This window comes from Melospiza melodia, chromosome 5 (genome assembly GCF_035770615.1).
Source record: "Melospiza melodia melodia isolate bMelMel2 chromosome 5, bMelMel2.pri, whole genome shotgun sequence".
Classification (NCBI taxonomy): Eukaryota; Metazoa; Chordata; class Aves; order Passeriformes; family Passerellidae; genus Melospiza; species Melospiza melodia.
Genome location: NC_086198.1, coordinates 91,473,015 through 91,494,886, shown reverse-complemented (window position 1 = coordinate 91,494,886; position 21,872 = coordinate 91,473,015). Strand labels below are relative to the sequence as shown.

The following is a 21,872-nucleotide window of genomic DNA, read 5'->3' as shown; positions in this document are numbered from 1 at the left end:
CTGGTTAGTGTCAACTTCTTCCTCTGAATCCTGACGGCTCTTCAAGGCTGAGCGAGGCAGGAAGAAGTTCTTTTCTTCTGATAATGGAGCAATAAATTCTCTTTCTCTGAAAGATTCAGGTGTCCTGTGGCTGCTATCTCGGTGCAAGTTCCTCATTCCTCTCTTTAAAAAAAGTATCTTACAGAGCATAGTCTCTCTTTTAACACTATGTTATAACCTAAAACTATTTAACACACTACTTAAGCAAACTAACACAGCATAACTTTCGAACATAACACATATAATATTCATTTTAATATTTGCATAAAGCCAATCATAAAATACGCATTTTTCACAGAGGGCAAAATGGGGAGTGGACAAGGTGAGGTTTCACAGGATGGGAAAAAGGAGTGATGTCTTTGACAGGAGAGAAAATGAAGTGGAGGACTAGAGGCTGCTTACCTCAAACTCATAGTCCAAGAAAATCATGGAATAGCCAGGTGCTCACAGAGAGAGCAGAGAAGGCAAAGAATCACAGCAAACACCTGTGTATGCACAGCCCTGCAGGATGTCATTCTCTGGCTGTCTTTGTGGACAGATCAATGCCATCCACATCTCATGCCATGTCCCTCCAGGGCCACTGGGCTGCTCCCAGTACTGTCCCTGTCCCTGCTGCCCACTCCAGGCTGCCCCAGGAGCCTCCTGCAGGGCCAGGCCTGCGTCCAGCATTGCCAGCTGTAGCTGGGCCAGGTGAGGCCGTGAGGCAAAGGACAGGGACAAACCTTGTGCCCAGCACATGCCAGCGTGGATGAGCCAGCCTGGTGGCACTCTGATGGCACTGGCACCCTGCCAGCTCACTGCTGGTCAGGCACTCTTGGGCTTCTTGCAGCTTTGATGGCTCAGCCATCAAATCAACCATGATTTGATTTCCTAACACAACATAAACCTGCAAAGGGAAGAGGGAAAAGCCACAGATCCTGGTTTCCCAGGCTCTGATGCCCATTTCTGCACCTGTGGTTTTGATGAGGCGGCTGCAGGTGAGGAGATTTGCAGTGCCTGGCTGGATGCAGTGCTCTGCTCTGTCCTGGCTTCACCCCTCACATTTGCACGGCGACAGAATTGTGCTGGTGCCCTGGTTTAGGAATGACATTCCCCAATTAAGTGCTCACATTGAAACATCCCAGAGCAATTGCTCACAGACCCACCCTCCCCGAGGCAGGATGAAGAGGAGAATGGGAGGCACGAAAAGTAAAGATCACCCAGGATGAGATGAGAGCAACGTGTCAGAAACAGCCGTGGGGTGTAACCACAGCAATACCAATAACAGAGTGTGCAAGGCAGATGAAAGACCAGACCACAAACCCGGGCAGAATAATGACATCAGTGCTCTGAAACTGATGTCAGTGCTCTGGAACAGAGCAGACCCAGTGCTCTGAGAAGGAACAGAATGACGTGGTGGGGTCAGACAGCCTGGCCCGTGTGTAGGCAGGGCTCTACATGTTGGAAAAGAAATGAAATTTAGCAAAATGTTTAATTATAGTGAGTTGTGCGTGAACTGGTTTGTTAAAAAGTAGTTTTGTAGCCGTTGAAAGTGTGTGTTGGGTTTTTGTGTGTAACCTAGCAAGTAGTCTTAGGGATTTAATAAATATTTAAACTAGTGCAGGAAAGTAAGAATGCTAACCTGTCTGGAGGCAGCATACAATGTTCTTAGAATAAGATAAGCAGAATATTAATGATCTTGTTTGTGAACCAAGGAATGTATCACAAGGGGTCTGTGACCAGGCAAGGGGAACGGGGAACTGTTTCTTGGAGACTTTGTTGTGAATCGCATGGATAAGAGGGAAGCACCCATACGTGAATTTGGGGGCTCGGGTTTTAGGGACGTGAATCCCCCAAGCTCCCTGGGGCCCTTAATAAAGCACCCACAAAACTTACCCGAGTTTTGTGTCATTTATCAATCGGGCAACATACAGGGAGCACATCTGCCCGTGGGACAGACACAACCGCGGGCCAGACGAGCTCAGGGGGCACAAGGCAAACAGCCTGGCACAGCTGAGCCACCTGCCTGGCACCTGGACCTGGCACCGCACCCCCGGCCTGGCATCGGGGTGTGCCAGGGCAGGTGCCAGCTCGGTGGTGAGCACAGGGAGATGATGACATCCACCCCTCGGGATCAGCTCTGGGGCTGTGGGCTCCCGGGAAGCCTCAGAGGCGGGAGAAGGAATTGTTGCACCGGGAGGACCCCGCGGTTGGGGACATTGGGGACCGGGGCTGCCGTGGGCACCGGGCGGGGCCCCGGTAACCGGGAGCGGCGGCGGCTCAAACATCGCCTCCCAGGGGCTCCGCAGGGATTTTGGGGATCCCCCCGCGCTCCGCCCCCCGGCCCCACCCGCGGAGCCGCCCCCAGCGCTGCGGCGAGCGCGGCCCGGGGGGAGCGGGCGGGCGGTGGAGCCGCCCCTGCGCGGAGCTCTGCGCGCATCCTTCCGTCCCTTCCCGTCAGCGCTGCATCCCCCGGCAAACATTCCATCCCTCCCGCATCCCCCAGCGAACATTCCACCCCTCCGCGCATCCTTCCATCCCCCTGCGCACCTTCCATCCCCCCCCGCGCATCGCTCCGCGCACCCCTTCAGCCCCCGCTCCCCCTCCATCCATCCCCCAAGCACTCCTCCGTTCCTCCGCGCATCTCTCCGAGCATCCCCCGGCGCACTCCCCTCCACTCTCCGCGGATTCCTCCGTGCACTCCTCCGTCCCCCCGCTCACTCCTCCATCCTCTCGCGCACTCCTCCATCCCTCCTCCGTCTCTCTGCTCACTCCTCCATCCCTCCTCCATCCCTCCTCCATCCCTCTGCTCACTCCTCCATCCCTCCTCCATCCCTCCCCGCACCCTGCGCCCATCCCCGGCCGCCGGTGCCGCTCCTGCGGGGGATGGCGGAGCGGCCGCGTTTCCTCTGCGGCGTGGTGGAAGGTAGGTCTGTCCCTGCGAGGCCGCTGCCCGGCCCGCCCGGGCGTTCCCCCGAAGGGAAGCGGGGTCGGGAAGGGCCCCAGGCTGGGGGGAGGTGGGAGTGGGATCCTTGCACTGACCCCCATCTCTGCCAGGGGGCTGGACCAGCACCGCCCCAGCTCACCCTGCAGCCGCCCCAGCACAGCCGGAGGGGCTCAGGGAGCCTCTGCTCGGCCCCAGAGCTCCACACGGGGCTCTTGGCTGCCCTGGAGCCAGGGGCGCTTCCCTGTGTGCCCACCGTGCCCATGGGGCAGCCGTGCCCAGAGTTGGCCAGGGAGAGCTCTGTGTTCTCCCTGCCACATGCCCAGCTCCCCGTGGAGCTGGCAGATCCCTGTGCCCTCCTGCTGGCAGCACAGCACCCCTGGGACGGGCGCTGCCCTCTGCCCCACCTGAGGGAGCAGCAGCACCGTGCAAATGGATGGAAAACAAACAGGAAATGCAGGGGTGGGGAGGCTGGCATGATTCAGACGTGAATCACTGGTGTAGTAGAGCTGACCTGGGGAAGGAGGACAGGGATGATGCTGGCAAATCCATTCCAGGAGAACTCTGCTGAGTGGCCTCCTTGGCAGCCCATGTGCTGTGGAAGTGTCACTTGCAGGGGCCATGCAGGGACTCTGGGGACCTCGCTGGGATCTCAAAATAGCAAATTATTTACCACAGAAATAACTTTTTTGGGGTGAAATGTTTGCAGGGATTCTTGAGTTGCCACAAATTCGACCCTGTGCATGGTGGGGGGTGGACAGCAAAGTGATTTTATATTATTTCAAAATATATGGAATAACCATGTAGGTGTTGAGGCAGGTAGAAAATGTGTCTGCAGAGAGGAGACAGATGGAGAGTGGGTGTTGCTGTGTGCAAACCCCCTCAGCATTGCCCAGGGCTGCTGCAGGGTGGGCTCCTGCCCAAGGCAGCCAAGGGAATGAGGGCAGGTGAGCTCTGGGACACTGATTTGGAAAATGCAGGTTACACTGGCCTCATGGAGAGCTGGTCCTTCCTCCCAGCTTGATGGGGTCAGTGCAGCCTGCCCCTGTGCACCACCCACTTTTGGGAAGGCTGTCACTTCCCAGTATCTGCTGCCCTTGGCCCTGACTGCTGGAAGCTGCAGTGATTGATTCAGAAGTTGCCCACAATGCAGAGAGAAAGCAGGGAGATACCTTGATGGCCAATTCTCATCACTGTCCAAGATATAATGGATTTTCTGTGGGACTTCACCTTGCATCTGCCAGATCTTGAAGAGAATTTAAGTGGCTGAAGGCTCTTCTCTTGCTAAATCTCAGCTCTGTGCTGGGACTCTGACAGGTTCCCTTTAACCTCCACTTTGAGGAGCTGTCAAATCTGCATTTCTCCAAACCCATTTATCAGCCTGTCCCAGGGGAAGGGGTTTGTGTTCCTCTGGATATCCTCTCTCCCTGGCTTTGCAGACAGCTCTGCACCTCCCTACATGCAGGAATAGGAAGGGCCCTTCCCTGGAAGTGTTCCCAAAGGCAGAATGGGTGCTGCAAGTCTGGAATTCAGGGATAGACCAGAGAAACTCCTGAGGCACTTTCCAAAAACTGCATTGTTGGGAAGGAGGAAAGTTTGACAAGAAAGTCTCACAGATGCTTGGCAGAAAGATTTTTTTAAATGTAGAGTCTGATGAAGGAATAGAGATGGAAGCAATTTTTGATATAGAAGAAAAGAATTGCTGAGCCAGCCTCACTGGATAACCAAGGAGGCAGAGGGTGTGTTAGTTAGAAGGGGTTTTTATGGCTTAGAGCAAAGGATAAACCCACCCCAAACAAGAAGATGTTTGTACCAAGCAGAAAGAGAGCACAGGTAAACAAATCAGCAAATGTTGCAAGTAGAAAAAAGGTTTCAGAATTTTCCACTGCAAGAAAACTGAAAAACAACTTCTAGCTTACACTGTAATGCACTGACTTTTAGTGATTGGAGAACAGTGACATGAATATGGTAATTACAGTAGTTATGATAGGCTAGAGATAAAAGTTAAGGTATAGATTGGTTCTACTGTATGAAGATGCTCAGCAAAGAAAAGTATAGAATGCATTGTAACAAAAAAAAAAAATAATAATATCATGTGACCAAAAGAAAAGTCTATAATGCATTGTAACCTAAACTCAGGGTCTCCAGGCCTGCCTGCAGCTGGAGCTGACAGCTGTAGGCACAGCTCTGTCACCCATGACCCTGGATGGAATAAACTGCATTTTGGAGAGCTGGAGTCCCACATCCCTCATTCAGGCTCTTACTGCATTTTGCCTTTTTTCCCCTCCCTTTTCCAGGTTTCTATGGCAGACCCTGGTCAATGGATCAGAGGAAACTTCTCTTTCAATGGCAAGTACCCTGAATGCTCCTCTCTGAAGGTGGGGGTGGCAGCCAAGGGGCCTCATTATTCAGTGTCCCCCTGTCCTGGCGCTCTCGGACGGACAGACGGACAAGGGGCCGGCAGGTGGTGCTGGGGCTCCGCACATCCCTGCATGGGACATGATGCAGATGAGAAGACCAGAAACACAGACAAAATACAGGCTAGAGTCTCATTTCTCCAGAGTTAAAAGGCAGTTTCTTCATGGAAATTATTCATTATTCTGCCATCCAATGATTAGGATTAGCAGTTAGGATTCAGAGCTGGTCTGTACTAATGAAAGGAATGAGAGAGAGGTGGCTTTACAAACAAACAAACTGTGAGGCTGCAGGTAGATAAACCCAGATACTGATATTTGAAAAAAAAATATCAGTAAAAAGCAATAGAAGTAACCAAAATTCCATAGGGATTCCACTAATTGACACAGACTCACCCAAGGCCGTGGTAAATTCCTGGACTTGGAGAAAAAGAACAGAGACACAAAGAAAAAGAAGGAAGGGGAGGAATGCCTGGTAGATAAACCCAGATTCTGATATTTTAAAAAAGCAATAGGAGTAACCATCAATTCCATAGGAATTCCACTAATTGACACAGACTGTTGCTCACCCAAGGCCGTGCTAAATTCCTGGACTTGGAGAAAAAGAACAGAGACACAAAGAAAAAGAAGGAAGGGGAGGAATGCCTGGTAGATAAACCCAGATATTGATAATTGAAAAAGCAATAGGAGTAACCATCAATTCCATAGAAATTTCATTAATTGACACAGACTCACCCAAGGCTGTGCTAAATTCTGGACTTGGAGAAAAAGAACAGAGACACAAAGAAAAAGAAGGGAGGGGGGAATGCCTGCAAGTAGATAAACCCAGATATTTGGGGAAAAGCATCAGTAAAAAGCAATAGGAGTGACCAAAATTCCATAGGAATTCCACTAATTGACACAAACTGTTGCTCACCCAAGGCTGTGCTAAATTCCTGGATTTGGTGAAAAAGAGCAGAGACAAAGAAAAAGAGGAGAGGGGGAATGCACATTGCAAGCAGGGGTCTGTATTAGGTGGTTCAGGAACTCTGTACCTCTCAAGCACCTCAACCAACAGGGAAAGGGAGAGGGGAATATGACTGGGAAATTAACAAAAAGGAGGCGACAGTGTGGGCAGTGACAATGTAATTAAGGAGCAGAGGACAGAATTCTGCAGGGACAAAATTCACAGAATTCACAGAGTGACCAGGCTGGAAGAGACCTCCAAGATCATCAAATACAACCCAGTCCCAACACCCCAACCAAACCCTGGCACCCAGTGCCACATCCAGGCTTTGTTAAACACACCCAGGGATGGGGACTGCACCACCTCCCCAGGCAGAACATTCCAGAACTTTATCACCCTTTCTGTAAAAAACTTTTCCCTGCTATCCACCCTGTATTTCCCTTGGTGCAGCTCGAGGCTGTGTGCTCTGGGTGTGTCAGTGCTGCTGCAGACAGAGCCCAGCCCCAGCTGAGCACAGGCACCTTTCAGCAGCTGTGCAGAGTGATGGGGGCAGCCCTGAGTCTCCTTTTCACCAGGCTGAGCACCCCCAGCTCCCTGAGATACAGAAAATGGAAGGAAAACAAGCTGGGATGTTCTAAATACTGCAGGAATGAAAAGTTTTTGCCTGGTGCTGCACTGGCATGTGGCACATGAGGGTGACATGCCCATTGGTATCTTATCTAGAAAGAAACAAAATAAGGAACTTTTATAATGAGATACCTGCAGTGCTTTCTACTCTGTTCACTGTGGGAAAATGTAAAATATTTTCTGCTGAGGAGGATGAATAAAACCAATGAATATATCAGATGGCTTCCATGCAGAAGTGCCAAAAGAGGGAGGGGTCTGCCCTCCCAGGGGCACATCCTGCTGGTGTCTGACACCAACCTTACAGTCTCGGGACTTTTGCTGCTCAGAGTGACCCCAAGATGAGTTAGAAAGTCTCTTTTCCCAGCCTGGTGGTCGAAGAAGGAGTCAGAACTCTCCATTTCTTGGTCTCAAGGTTGTTTATTGTAACTTATCCATAAAAATCTTTCTCTTGACCTGCCAAGGTCCGCTCAGCAGGTCAGAGGCACTCTGCCTGCCTCAGAGGCAATGTTGTCTTTTTATACTAAAAACTACGTGTACAATATTTACAATTACTTCCCAATACCTATCACCTATTAGACAGTGAGCTTCTACTCTAGACCAATCCAAAAGTGCCACCATCACAGCAGAAGATGGAGGCCAAGAAGAAGAAGGAGAAAGGCTGGACACACCCAGATCTCTCCATCTTGCCTCTTGAACCCCATTCTAAAAACCCCAAAAATCTATTTTTCACCCCATGATAAATTCACTATCATTCTACTTAAACTTTCATGGCTTCTAATTCTTCATATAACATAAGTAATTGTTTTTTCCAAGGGCTAAATCAAAGGCATAGGGGTCCTGGGCTCTGTGCCAAGGTCCCTGAGCCCCTTGGGCAGGGGCTGGAGCCCTCCAGGGCAGCCAGAGGGATTTCCTGGGTTCCCACATCAGAGCTCAGCACTGGAGCACTGGCTGAGCTCTCTGCCTCCCTGTGGCTGTGCAAAGAGCCCGTGGGGAGCCTGGCTGACTCCTTTCTCTCCCTGCCCAGGCTGCAGCAGCGGGGGCTGAACTGCTACATGTACGCACCCAAGGACGAGCTGAAGCACCGGCTGCTCTGGAGAGAGCCCTACACAGAGCATGAGGCAGGTACCGGCTCTGCTGGGCCCCTCAGGGGAAGGCATGGGCTGTGTCACGGCTGTTTCCATCCTGTCAGGACCTTGCCCATTGCAGGGAGGCCCCCAGACCTTGCCAAGGGCAAGAAGACTCCCAGAGTGTGCCCATCATGGGGAATTGCCCAAGGGAGCAGCCAGCCTCCCATGTGGGTCTCAGGCAATGGGCTTGAGTACAGCCAGGCCCACAGACCCTTGCCAAAAGTCCTCTGTGTCATAAGAGAGTGGGAATGGTCCTCCTGGAGCCTCTCCCCTCCCAGTGACCTCAGCTCCTTCCTTTCACAATCCTGGGGTTCACTCTTCCTGCCCCTTCCATCCCTTGTCCTGCTCAGTCCTTTTTCTCTTTCCATCCCTTATTCCCTTCCATCCCTTTTCCCCTCCATTCCTTATTCCCCTGCATTTCTTGTCCTATTCCATCCCTTATTCCCCTTCATCCTTTGTCCCTCCTCCACCCCTTCTTCTCCTCCATTCCTTGTTCAATTTCATCCCTCGGTCCTGCTCCATCCTTTGGCTCGCTCCATCCCCTGTCCCCCTTCATCCTTTTCCTGCTTGATCCTTTTTCTCCCTCTATCCCTTGTCCCCCTCCATCCCTTATTCCCCTCCATTTCTTATTCCATTCCATCCCTTGGTCATGCTTCATCCTTTTTCCCTTCCATCCCTTTTCCCCCTCCATCCCTTATTCCCCTTCATTCCTTGTCCTATTCCATCCCTTATTCTCCTTCATCCTTTGTCCTCATCCATCCTTTATTCCCTTTATTTCCCTCCATCCCTTATGCCCCTCCATCCCTTGTTCCATTCCATCCCTTGGTCCTGCTCCATTCTTTTTTCCCCTCCATACCTTTTCCCCCTCCATCCCTTGTACCACCTATTCCTTGTCTTATTCCATCCCTTGTCCTGCTCCATCCTTTGTCTCCTTCAATCCCTTGTCCCCCTCCACCCCTTATTGCCCTCCATTCCTTGTTACATTCCATCCCTTGGTCCTGCTCCATCCTTTTTCCCCTTCCATCCCTTATTCCCTTCCATCCCTTTTCCCTCTCCAACCCTTGTCCTATTCCACCCCTTATTCCCCTTCATTCCTTGTCCCATTCCATCCTTCATTCCCCTCCATCCCTTGGTTCTTCTCCATCCTTTGTCCTCCTCCACCCCCCATTCCCCTCCATCTCTTGTTCCATTACATTCCTCGGTCCTGCTCCATCATTCTTTCCCCTCCACCCCTTATCCCCTCCTTTTCTCTCTCCATTCCTTGTCCCCCCTCCACCCCTTGTCCTGCTCTATCCTTCATCCCTTTCCATCCCTTATTCCCCTCCATCTCTTACTCTGCTCCATCCCTCATCCCCGCACCCCGTCCGTGTCCCCTGTCCCTCCCAGCTCTCACTGTTCCCCTGTGCTCTGTCCCCAGCCCGCATGCGGTCTCTCATCGGGGCTGCCCACGAACGGGGGGTGGAGTTTATTTTCGCCATTTCTGCCGGCCAGGACATGGTGTTTTCCAGCGCTGGGGATCGCCTCCTGCTGCAGCAAAAACTCAGGCAGGTACCGTGGGCCGTTCCTTCATCCCACTGCTCCCAGGCCAGGGGCACACGTGCTATGTGTGCCCATGTGTGCCCATGTGTGCCCCCTGTGTGACAGTGTTCACAGGGGTCTTAGGATGAGGGAAGAGACGAGGATCTGACTCCACGTTTCAGAAGGCTGATTTATTATTTTATGATATATATTACATTAAAACTATACTAAAAGATTAGAAGAAAGGATTTCATCAGAAGGCTAGCTAAGAATAGAACAGGAAAGAATGATAAAGGCTTCTGTCTCAGACTCTTTGTCCAAGACAGCTGACTGTGATTGACCATTAATTACAAACAACCGCATGAGACCAATCACAGATGCACCTGTTGCATTCCACAGTAGCAGATAATCAATGTTTACATTTTGTTCCTGAGGCCTCTAAGCTTCTCAGGAGGAAAAATCCAAAGGAAAGGATTTTTCCTAGAAGATGCCAGTGACACCCCTGTGCCCACTCAGACGTGTTTATGGGTCCCCATGTGTGCCCCCTGTGCCCACCCCGTGGGCTGCTATGGGGGTGTGAACCCTTCCTGCTGCTCTGGGCTGCCCAGTGGCCAATGTGCTGTCCCTGTCACTGTGACAGAGAGCTGAGGGCTCCATGGGTGCAGGAGAAGGAGCAGCCAAGCCCCAGAAGCTGCTGGGCAGCGCTGAGGGTGGCACAGAGCCCTGGCTCCCCAGGGAGGGCACAGAGCTGTTGGCTTGGTGGAGTGGCTCCATGGGCAGCTGCCACTCCCTTGGCAGGAGCTGCCCCGTGCTGTGCCATGCTCAGATGCCCCTGTGGAGCTCCCTGGGGGTCTCTGCTGCCCGGGGGTCCCAGCAGCCCCTGTCTGTGCCCACAGGTGGCCGCCCTGGGGTGCCGCTCCTTCGCGCTGCTCTTCGACGACATCGACCCCTGCATGTGCCAGGCTGACAGAGATGTCTTCCCCTCCCTGGCACAGGCTCAGGCCTCTGTGGCCAACCAGGTGTACCAAGAGCTGGGCCAGCCCTCAGTCTTCCTCTTCTGCCCTACAGGTACTGCCTGCAGCCCCAGTGCCCAAAGCGGGGAGCCCCCTCAGACTGGGGTGCCCGTGGGCTGCACCCCTGACCCTGCTGAGAGCTGAGTGCCCTGGCACCTCCACAGCTCTCCCTGGGCTCCTCACCCTCCCAGGGGAGCCCTGGCCACCTCAGGGCTAGACTGGGACTACCCATGATCCCAGCAGCCCATCCCAGCCTCCTCATCCTCCTAGTGGAGCTCTGACCACCTCAGGGCTAGACTAGGACTAGCCCATGATCCTGGCAGCTCCCACAGCTCTTCCTGGGCTCCTCACCCTCCCAGGGCAGCTCTGGCCATCCCAGGGCTAGACTAGGACTAGTCCATGATCCCAGCAGCCCTTCCCAGCCTCCTCACCCTCCTAGTGGAGCTCTGACCACCTCAGGGCTAGACTAGGACTAGCCCATGATCCTGGTAGCCCATCCCAGCTTCCTCATCCTCCCAGGAGAGCTCTGGCCACCTCAGGACTAGACTAGGACTAGCCCATGATCCTGGCAGCTCCCACAGCTCTCCCTGGGCTCCTCACTCTCCCAGGGGAGCTCTGACCACCTCAGGGCTAGCCCATGATCCTGGCAGCCCCTCCCAGCCTCCTCACCCTCCCAGGGGAGCTCTGAGGTGCCAGGACTAGTCCAGGATCCTGGCAGTCCCTCCCCTCCTGTTCCCCAGCCCCCAGGGGATGCTCTGTGCTCTCTCCCCAGAGTATTGCAGCTCACTGTGCTCTCCCAGCCCCAGCCAGTCCTGCTACCTGCAGACCATTGGGCAGGAGCTGCTCCCAGGGATCGCTGTCATCTGGACAGGTGAGCATGGACCAGCAAAACAGGCTGAGCCCATGGCAGGGAGAAATGATGATAGGGAGGAGGAGTCCACCTTATCAGAAGGCTAATTATTACTTTATTATACTATATATATATATATATATATATATACATATATATATTCTATAATACTATATATTATTGGTAGTAATATATAATATACTATATATTATTAGTATATTATATATATTATATTATATATTATTAGTAGTAATATATAATATGTAATATTTAATTAATATAATAATTATCATAATAATTAATAATTATAAAAAGAAATAATACTTATAGAACTATAATATATAAGAATATAAATTTCCTATATTGTATATATTTATAGAAATAAATTTTATATATACATATATTAATATTAAATATATATTAAAATATTAATATATTTATGTATTTAAATATATTTTCTATACTTATAAACATAAAATTATAAATTATATATTATATATTATATATTATATATTATATATCATATATCATATATCATATATCATATATCATATATTACATTATATTATTATAACATTATATATATTATATAAATGAATAATGACTAATATAATGATAATTATAATATCATAATTATAGTATTAGTAGTAATATATAATACTATATATTACCTTATTATATTATATTACTATGTTACATTACATCTAAACTGAATCTGCCAAACACTCAACTGCACTCCACTGCACAGAATCTCAGCCTTCAGTCCTGACACACACACACCTGGCCCTGACAGGCCAAGGAAACAAAACACCACTTTGGGTAAACAATCTCCATATTGCATTCTACTTTGGCACAAACACAGGCACAGCAAACAAGAGTTGTTTTTCCTTTCTCTGAGGTTCAGAGAACGTGAATCCCAGAAATATTCTTGGGAAGAACTGTGCCTTGCTTTTCTCTGTGAGGAGAAATGTGGCTCCGCGTGGCCAGTGTCTCAAGCCCCGTGGCCACAGGCTGTGCTGGGAGAGCCATCAGCAGTGGCCCTGCTGTGGTGCCTCTCACTGGGGCGTGCAGGGCTTTGGGCTGGGGCTCTGCTCTCCTCGCTGTGGTGACCACAACCTCATCTCCATGCCCTTGTCCGTGCTGTGTGTCTGTGCTGGAGCCCAGGCCCCAAGGTGGTGTCCCAGGAGCTGTCAGCAGAGCTGCTGGAGGAGGTGGAGGCCGTCCTGAGGCGCCCTCCCGTCATCTGGGACAACCTCTACGCCAACGACTATGACTGCAGACGAGTCTTCCTGGGCCCCTACATGGGCCGAGCTCCTGGCCTCATGGCCAGGCTCCAAGGGCTGCTCCTCAACCCCAACTGTGAGCTCCAGGCCAACTTCATCCCCATCCACACACTGGGCACCTGGTTTGGGAGCGAGCTGGGGAGCTGTGCCCACACTGAGCACACAGGTACCTGGCACCGTGCCTAAGGCAGCTCTGTGCATGCCCAGCCCTGCAGGGCTGCCCAGGCTGATGAGCTGCAGTTCCTCAGGAATGGAGGGAGCCCTGGGGGACAGCCAAGGAGCTCAGGATGGAAGCTACAGCCCGCAGGAAGCCTTGGAGCTGGCTCTGCGTGACTGGGTGGCTGAGATAAACCAGCAAGCCTTGGAGCCAGGTAAATGGATTTGCATGAGCAGCAGCATCCCTCCATCCCTGGAGTGTTGGAGTGGGTGTTAGGAACTCCACCCTGCCCATCTGGAGGGTCTGGGGCTGGTGTGGCAGCAGGGCCATGCAGGCCATGGTGGGCAGCTGTGCTGTGCTGCCCCGTGGGTGCTCCTGCCATGGCCACAGCCTGCAGAGGGTTTCCCTGGCTGGCACAAGCAGAGCCTGGGCCAGCTCTGGAGGAGGAGGTCAGCCAGGGGTGAGCTTGGTGTTTTGCAATGTTTGCCTCTGCAAAGCCACAGCCTCAGCCCAGCCCAGGGTCCTGGCAGCTCAGGGGTGGAGGTCCCTGGCACTGTCCTGCCCCATTTCCATGCAGGTGCCAAAGGAGCTTCCCTCCTCTTGTTCCTTTCTGGCAGGAGGAAGGACCCCAGCACAGCCCAGTGTCAGCCTCAAGGGAGGACCAAAGCTGCAACCTGGCACAGCAGGAGGACAGGAGGGCACCCCTGACCCTCAGCCCCACAGCTCTGCTCCTGGTGGGGCAGACCAGCACAGCCCTGAGCCCTGCAGAGAGGCACCAGAGGAGGGGTGCAGGGAGGTGACCTCAGCCAGGACACCCCCTGGCCACCAGCAGAGCCCTACTGGGGACCAGCTCACCACCACAGGGAGCTGTGAACCCCCCTCTACTCTGCCCAGCGAGGATGGGAGTGCCCAGTCTGCAGGAACCACAGAGGCCACCCAGAACCTCCCCAGCCCTACCATGAGCTCCAGCAGTGGGGCCAACACCAGTCAGAACATCTCCCTGCCCACCAGTGATGCCAGGACAGGGGATGGCAGCCCCGTCCACTCTCCCAGCAGCACCCAGCCTGAGGCCATCAGGACTGATGTGCCCCAGACACCCCCAGGACCTGGGGATGGTGCCAGCCCTGGTGCCACAGCCCCACTGGCTGATGAGGTTGGTGCTGGGCCTGGTCCCATGGCACCAGTGACCCCAAAGGAGGCTGAATCTGGCCCCATGTCCCCCAAAGATGCCAGGACCAATCCCACAGCAAAGATGACCCCAGAGGAACCCAGGACCAGCCCCATGGCATCAGTGACCCCGAAGGAGGCTGAGTCTGGCCCCATGGCCCTCAAGGAGGCTGGGTCTGGCCCCATGGCTCCCAAGGAGGTCAGGACCAGCCCCACATCCCAGGTGGCCCCAAAGGAGGCTGAGTCTGGCCCCATGGCCCTCAAGGAGGCCAGGACCAGCCCCACATCCCAGGTCACCCCAGAGAAGGCCAGGACCAGCCCCACATCCCAGGTCACCCCAGAGGAAGCCAGGACCAGCCCCACCTCACAGGTGACCCCAGAAGAGGCTGGATCTGGCCCCAGGACCCTCAAGGAGGCCAGAACCATCCCCACATCCCAGGTGACCCCAGAGGAGCCCAGGACCACCCTCACAGCACCAATGATCCCAAAGGAGGCCAGACCCCACCCCACAGCACCCCTGACCCCAGAGGAGGCCATGCCCAGCCCCACATCACCCCTGACCCTGGAGGAGGTGCGGATGCTGGTGGAGCTCTTCTACCTGCCCTACCAGCACGGGTCTCTGGCACAGCAGCTCCTGGAGCACTTTCGGTGGCTGCGAGCCAACAGCCTCAGCGTGGGGGTCCCGGACACAGCTCCTGATGCCTGTGGGGTAAGGCTGCTCTGGAAGGTGGCTGCCATGGCTGGGGTGTTGTGTTGGTTTGGAAAGACAGGAGTCTGCTAAGGAAGGCAGGAGCTTCCCCTGAAATGGAGAATGTAAACCCTCCCCACCCCTCTGAATTGCTGTAAATTTTAAATTAGGGGCTGTCAGGCAAAAATAAGGGAGCAGGAAATAACAGTTGTTTCATAGGGAAGAAGAAAACAAATAAAAGGGTCAGGGTGTTGGTAGCAGTGCCATTGGAAATGTGGCTGCAGCCCTCCTGCAGTGTCAGGGGTGGTTCTGCTGGAGCAGGGATCCTGTAGAGAAGGATGTATTCTTCCTCTGAAGATCCAGTGGAAGAGACAGCTGCTGTTTCTCTGGGAAACCCATGGAGAAAGCCGTGCTTGTGTCTCAAAACCTCTGGATTATATCCAGTTAGGAATGCTTGGCTCCTCCCAATGGGCGGAGCATCTCCCAATGGGATGCTGTAGTTCTTATCAGCCATGCAGTGACATTCAATGGCTGTTATCAGCCGGTGTCCCCTCCTGAGGGAGGAGGGATTGTAGTCACTCAAAGAGAGAGATAAGGCAAACTGCCCGCTTGACCAAAGATAATCTGCCATACAGACAGTAATAGAAAACATCTCACATTGCAATGTGGCTCAGGTGTCCCCCAGGTGTCTGACAGGCTCTGTGTGTCCCCAGGTCACGCAGTGGCGGGGCCGGGCTTGCTCCTTCCAGCAGCTCTGTGCTCGGACGTGCCGCCTGCACAGCCGCCTGGTCAGCACGGCCGGCAGGGCGCTGCTCTACGACCTGCACCCCTACCTGTGGGACATCCGGAACCTGCTGCTGGCTGCCAGCGCCTTCGTCCTCTGGCTGGGTATGTGCCTGATGCCAGCCCTGCCATCCCTGCCAGCCCCTGCCATCCTTGCCGTTCCTGCCATGTATGTCATTCCCATCACACCTATCCAAACCCAGCTGTGTCAGAGTATATTTGTAAGCAACCCCCAACAAATGATGAGGAGGACTCCACCTTATCAGAAGGCTAATTAATTACTTTATTATACTATATTATTTTATTTATTATTAGATTACATCTAAACTGAATCTGCCCAGCATCTCATGACCGTCATCCAAAAAAGTTTCATACCTTCTTGGTGTTTCTCATGGCTAGCTCCTCAGAGCACTGACTGTTTCTTCTTCACAAAATCACCAACTGACTCCAGTGCCCCTCTCAACCAGCCACTCCACAATTTTACAGCACTTTTCTTGTCATTGGTTACAGCTGTGGCCTTTTAAAGTCCTAATCTTTGATAATTGGCCCAGCTGCAACTCCTTAAGGGTAAGATTACTTTCTACACTATCTTTATTTTCTTGTATTTTATCCCCCTACACGTGGTTGATGCCATTCCTGCCAGCCCCATCACACCTATCCAAACCCAGCTGTGTTGGAGTAGAGTATTTGTAGGCAATCCCCAACAAATGATGAGGAGGACTCCACCTTATCAGAAGGCTAATTAATTACTTTATTATACTATACTATTTTATAGTATATTACATTACATCTAAACTGAATCTGCCCAGCACTCAACGCTGTACAGAATCTCGTGACTGTCACCCAACAAAAGTTTCACACCTTCTTAGTGTTTCTCATGGGTAGCTCCTCAGAGCACTGACTCTTCACAAAATCACCAACTGACTCCAATTCCCTTTTCAACCAGCCACTCCACTCTTTTATAGCACTCTTCTTCTCACTGGTTACAGCTGTGGCCTGTTAAAGTCAGGCCTGTTCCTAATCTTTGATAATTGGCTCAGCTGCAACTCCTTAGGGGCAAGATTACTTTCTACACTATCTTTGTTTTCTTATATTCTATCCCCCTACACGTGGCTGATGCCAGCCCTGCCAGCCCCATCACACCTATCCAAACCTGGCCATGTCAGAGTAGAGTATTTGCAGGCAACCCCCAGTGAGAGGAGAGGAATGATGCATCTGACTCCATCTTATCAGAAGGCTAAATAATTACTTTATTATACTATATTATTCTATATTATATTATATTGCATCTAAACTGAATCTGCCCAGCACTCAACCCTGCACAGAATCTCATGATTGTCACCCAACAGTCCCAACACACACACACACCTGGCCCTGACAGGCCAAGGAAACAAAACACCATCACTCTGGGTAAACAATCCTCATATTGCATTCTACTTTGGCACAAACACAGGCACAGCAAATGAGATAAGAATATTCTTGGGAAGAACTGTGCCTTGCTTTTCTCTGTGAGGAGAAATGTGGGGCTCCATCAGGGTGCCAGGACCCTGAAGCACTGGGGCACACCTGGTGCTTGCTCTCTTCCCCAAGAAGGAGGTGAAGGTGTCTGGGACCCAGCACAGAGATTTGGGGTTCTGGTAGTGCCAGGGTCCCCACTGGAGCTCACCTCCCCTTGTATTGATATTTGATATTTTCTGCTGCTGACCCTTGTCCTGTGCTCACCTCCTTTGCAGATGGTCACCTCCTGTGCGACCCTGACCCCAAGGGCACCTGGGGGAGCTGCTTTGGCTGTAAGTATGGGCACTGCCCTGGCTCACCCACCTGCCAGGGGTCTGGCTGCTGCCCCCCATCACCCCCAGCCCCACTCGCCATCTGTGGCATTCACATTCTCTGAACAGAGAGAGAGATGAAGAGAAAACAATTCTTAGCTCTACTTGCTGCTCCTGCTGTTTTTGCACATGTGGAATGTGTTAGGGAGATTATTAACCTGAAGGGATTTGGTAATTGGATTCTGCTAATAATTATTTTCTCTTCTTTCTGTGCTTCTCCAGGAAAAAACCTGTAAAAGAGAATTATCTCTCTCTATGTTCAGAGAATGTGAATGCCACAGCCATCAGGCTGCCCTTCCCCACACTCTGCCTGCAGGAATGGCCCTGGGAATGCTGCCAGGGAGGGAGCAGATCTTCACCATATCCCACAGCTATTTCTAGGATATGGTTCCTCAGCCCTTTTATCCCAAAGACCCCTTAGCTTGTGTGGAAAAAGAGTTCTGGAAGCAGCAGTGCCCTGGGTGAGAGGTGGGGCTGTTTTTTGAATGCCTGTGCATCGCTTTGCACAGTTTTCCTCTGGTTTGGGGCTCCCTGGTTGCTCTGGGGGCCTTGTGACCTCTTAAAAAGCAAGAACTGTCACCACGTGATGACCTGAGCAGGTCCCCAAGTTCAGTGTGAGAGGGATCCATGTGCCTTGAGCCCCTTCCTTAGGGAAGCAGCATGCAGGGCACATTCTCACCACCCTGGGCTGCACAGCTGGGGAGCAGCTCCTTGGAGATCAGCAGAGGCTGATCTCCCCCTGCCCAGCAGCTTTTTGCTCACCTCAGGTGTGTCTGTGTCCTGCTGCTTCCAGGGTGCCAGAGCATCAGCGCCCCGATGCTGCTGGGGAGGGACGCCGAGCCCTGGGCGCGCCGTGGGGGCCTCTTTGGAGAGCTGCAGGTGAGAGTGGGGCCCTCTTTGGGGAGATGCAGGTGAGAGTGGGGCCCTCCCTCCCATTCTCTGGGGCTGAGGAGCCTTTGGGAAGTCACCATCCCAACCCCGCTGCTGAGCTGCTGCAAACTCAGAAAGGCAGAGCTGCCTCTGCACCTCAGTTGTTGTTCCTGGGGTTTCAGGAGTCTCAGAGCCATTCTCCTGCTGCCTCCAGGATGAGGTTTGGAGCCAGGATGAACTGATGGGCTGTATCTTTTTCCAGGCATTGCTGCCCGTGGGGAACAGCTGTGACCTTTTCTACCATCCACCCCCGCTGTTCCCGTCCAGCCAGCTGTACCTGCTGCGCCCGCTGCTGCCCCTGGACAAGGTGGGAGCTGTGGCATGGAGGGGGATCCTGCCAGAGCCTTTGTGTGGCTTGTTCTGCCCATAAAATGATGAGTTACAGGCTCATCTGCTGCTGAGCTCCCAGTGTGGGGTGGGTCCCTCTGTCCAGCTCTGCTCAGAGCCAGCTGATCCAGGGCAGATTTTGGGGCTGTTGTCAGCAGCATGTCAGACACTGGCTTGGAGAATGTGCTGTGGCCTCAGCAAATCCACCTCTCTGACAGGGATCTGGGCAGAGCAGGAGAGGAAACCCCCTCAGCCATGGATAAACCAGCCCAGGGCAGGGTTGCCAGGTTGTGGATGATCTCCAGAGCAGCCCCAGTGCTGATCTCCAGCACTGGCTGTGAGCAGATGCCAGAAAAAATCCAGAACAGGACAAGTGTGGATGGCAACTTCCTGCAGCCTTCCCCAGTCTGCAGCTCTGGGCACTGCCAGAGCGTGTGGGGATCCATCTCCAAATCCCTTTTTTAAACACCCATCCAGGTTATGGGGTGATTCCCTGCTGGAGAGCAGCAGTTTCTGTCAGCTGTGACCTGCTTGGTGCCAGCTCTTGATGGGACAGGGAGGCAAAGGGAGAATCTGGATATGGAGGGACAAAATGTTCAAAGTTTTCCCATGTACCTGCAATGAGCACCCCTGTCCCTCACCCTGCTCCTCTCCAGCTCAAGGAAAGGCTAACACCACAAATCCAGCCAGCACAGACACGAGTGCAGCTTATTTGCTCAGGCTGAATCTTGACAACAACAATGTTGAGAGGAAGAGCCAGCTGAGCCCATCAGCCCATGGCAGGAACAGGCACAGCAGGACATGGCCCTGCCTCTGTTTTTGGGTGATCAGGGCAGCCTCCCCTTTCAGGAGCAAGTCTTTTATCAGAATGTTTGCAGCAGCAAACTCAACTGTGACCAGGACAGGACATTTGGGGATGTCCTGCTGTGCTCAGGCTCTCTGGAGCCCTGAGTTTCAGGGTTGTTTTTGGTGCTCCAGCAGCTGCTCTCAGGATTGCCTGACCGGAATGGCAATTTCTGGTTTGAAGGCTGCCTGTGCTGTGGCCACGAGCCCAAGGCCAGCAGAAGATGGTGGTGGCACTGTGGCATGGCAGGTACAGCCAGGGCTGACATGGATCTGGCTCTTCCAGGGAGAGCTTTACCGCATGTGCCGCGAGAGCCTGGACTGTGATCCCAAAGTGGCAGAGATCCTCGTGGCCCACCCGGATCTCCTCGGTGACAGGTGAGATGTGGCCCCTCTGAGGCTCCCTCCTGGACATGCTGCAGGGCTGGGGAGTGAGGAGATGGCCTCTCTTGGTGTCCCTGTGGGGACCAGCACTGCCCCATGGCTGGCAGTGGCCTCACTGGAAGGGACAGGGAGGGACATCCCTGTCATGGCAGCCACCACTGTGGATGTCCTGGATGCTGGAGGCTGCAATGGTTCCCCTTGGTGAGGGGTCTCAGTCAGTGAGTGCTGGGTATGGTGTCCAGCTGGGGAATGAAGAGAGAGGCTGCTCTGAGGTGTTGGAGGCTGCGATGGCTCCCCTTGGCTGAGGGGTCTCAGAGGGGTGGTCAGTAGGTGCTGGGTGTGGTGTCCAGCTGGAAAATGAAGAGGAAGGCTGCTCTGAAGCTTCCCAGGAACTTCAGGCTCAGCTCAGCCATGCTCCCCCTCTCCCTGGCAGGCTCCTGGGCAGTTTCCTCAGCCTGAGCCCCGAGTACACCTTTGTGCTGGAGGATGAGGATGGCCCCTGTGGCTATGCAGCCGGAGCGCTCCACGCCGAAGGCTTCCTGCAGCAGCGAGACAGCAGCTGGCTGCCAGCCATAAGGCACAAGTACCCCCCAGAGCTGGGCACAGGGGGGGCAGCTCTGGGACAGGTGAGGGGACACCTGGAGCAGGGATAGGAGAGGTGGAGGGGGTTCCCTCATTGTGCTTGTCTCCCGCAGGATGCCCTGGAGGAAGCAGTGCTCTTCTTCCACACAGAGCCCCTGGCAGTGCCCCAGCCCGTGCTGAGGCGTTTCCCCTCCCTGGTACAGCTGGGCACAGCCCCCCGTGTGCTGGATGTGGGGGCCAGTCGCAGCCTGGCCCTCTGCCTGCTGAGTGCACTCAGGGCCAATGGTGAGCATGACCTCTGAGTGCTGCCCTTCATCCGAGTGCTTGGAGCTGTCCCCTGCCAGCGCTCCCGGGCACTGTCCCCTCCCCTTGCACTGGGGACATGCGGGGCTGTGTCTCAGGGCATCACTCTGTGACAAAGGGGCAGGGGAAAGACTGATTCCCTGTCACTGTGTCCCCAGCCCCAATGCCCTGACCTGTCACCTCCCTTCCAGGCTCACGGGGAGTGTTCTGCCAGGTCAGTGACTCCGACAGGCAGCAACTGAGCTTCTACAGCAAGCTGGGCTTTGTGGCCCTGCCCGTGGCCTGGGGCAGCTCTCCCGGCTCTCAGCTCCTGGGACGACTCCTCTGATGACAGGGCACAGGGAGGCAGTGCCCCAGGCCAGGCTGAGCCCCCCATCCCACACAGCATCGGCCTGGGCAAGCGGGAGCAGAGGGGCACCTGGAGCAGACCAGGTACACATGGGAGGGGACATGGGGGTGAGCAGGATGTCACTGGGGTGTGTGCAGGGCTGTGAGGTGCCTGGGTAGCAGAGAGCTATTTCTGCTGCTCAAGGGATTTGGTCACCTCTGTGCCACCCCAAATGTTACTGCTTGCTGGGTACCCTGCACCTTCGCTGGGCACCCTCAGGCCTGCAGGAGCTCGTGAGCAGTGTTTGGGTTTGTGGTCCTGGGGCACAGCACGGTGCCTTAGTGCCACAGGAGTGTCCCTGTCATGCAGGCTGGGCTGCCCAGCTCTCTCCATGCCCTGTGTGGCCTGAGACTGGGCAGCCAGTGCTGGGGCTGGCTCTCAGCACTGATGAGGACCTGCTGGTCTGTATGGACTGATCTGGTATGGGATGTGGTGGGGCAGCCTCTATTTTTGTGCCTGGGGCCTGAGGGAAGCGCTGTCCTTGGCAATAAAGCGTTTGCTGGGCTCTCACCGTGGCTCGTTTCTTGGGGGAAGGTGTTGGGGTGCCAGCACATCCCTGTCACACCCTCAAACACTCTCACACATCTCACACTGGCTGTTGCTGTGTCCCCTCAAACAAAGCAGCTCCCCACACATCCCAGCAGCTCCCAGCCTCCAGCTGCTGGCAGTGTGAGCTCAGAGCCCCAGCCCTGCAGGGCTTTCCTGCAGGATGGGATCCCTGGGCTTAGGGGGATCTGGGGGCCACAGCCTG

At 53.6% G+C, this 21,872-nt stretch overlaps 1 protein-coding gene across 1 annotated transcript; it reads left to right on the top strand.

The window, feature by feature from the left end:
• The first annotated feature begins 2,420 nt into the window (after positions 1–2,420).
• On the top strand, positions 2,421–21,624 carry LOC134418881 (protein O-GlcNAcase-like). The gene is made up of 17 exons (XM_063157852.1): positions 2,421–2,944; positions 5,260–5,311; positions 7,974–8,071; positions 9,494–9,624; positions 10,491–10,662; positions 11,380–11,478; positions 12,622–12,906; positions 12,989–13,111; positions 13,515–14,773; positions 15,466–15,640; positions 17,269–17,325; positions 18,158–18,243; positions 18,497–18,601; positions 19,751–19,842; positions 20,282–20,474; positions 20,544–20,715; positions 20,925–21,624. Exons 1-17 carry the CDS (start codon positions 2,905–2,907, stop codon positions 21,059–21,061), a joined length of 3,276 nt encoding a protein of 1,091 aa, XP_063013922.1. The 5' UTR covers positions 2,421–2,904; the 3' UTR covers positions 21,062–21,624.
• The last annotated feature ends 248 nt before the right edge of the window (positions 21,625–21,872 follow it).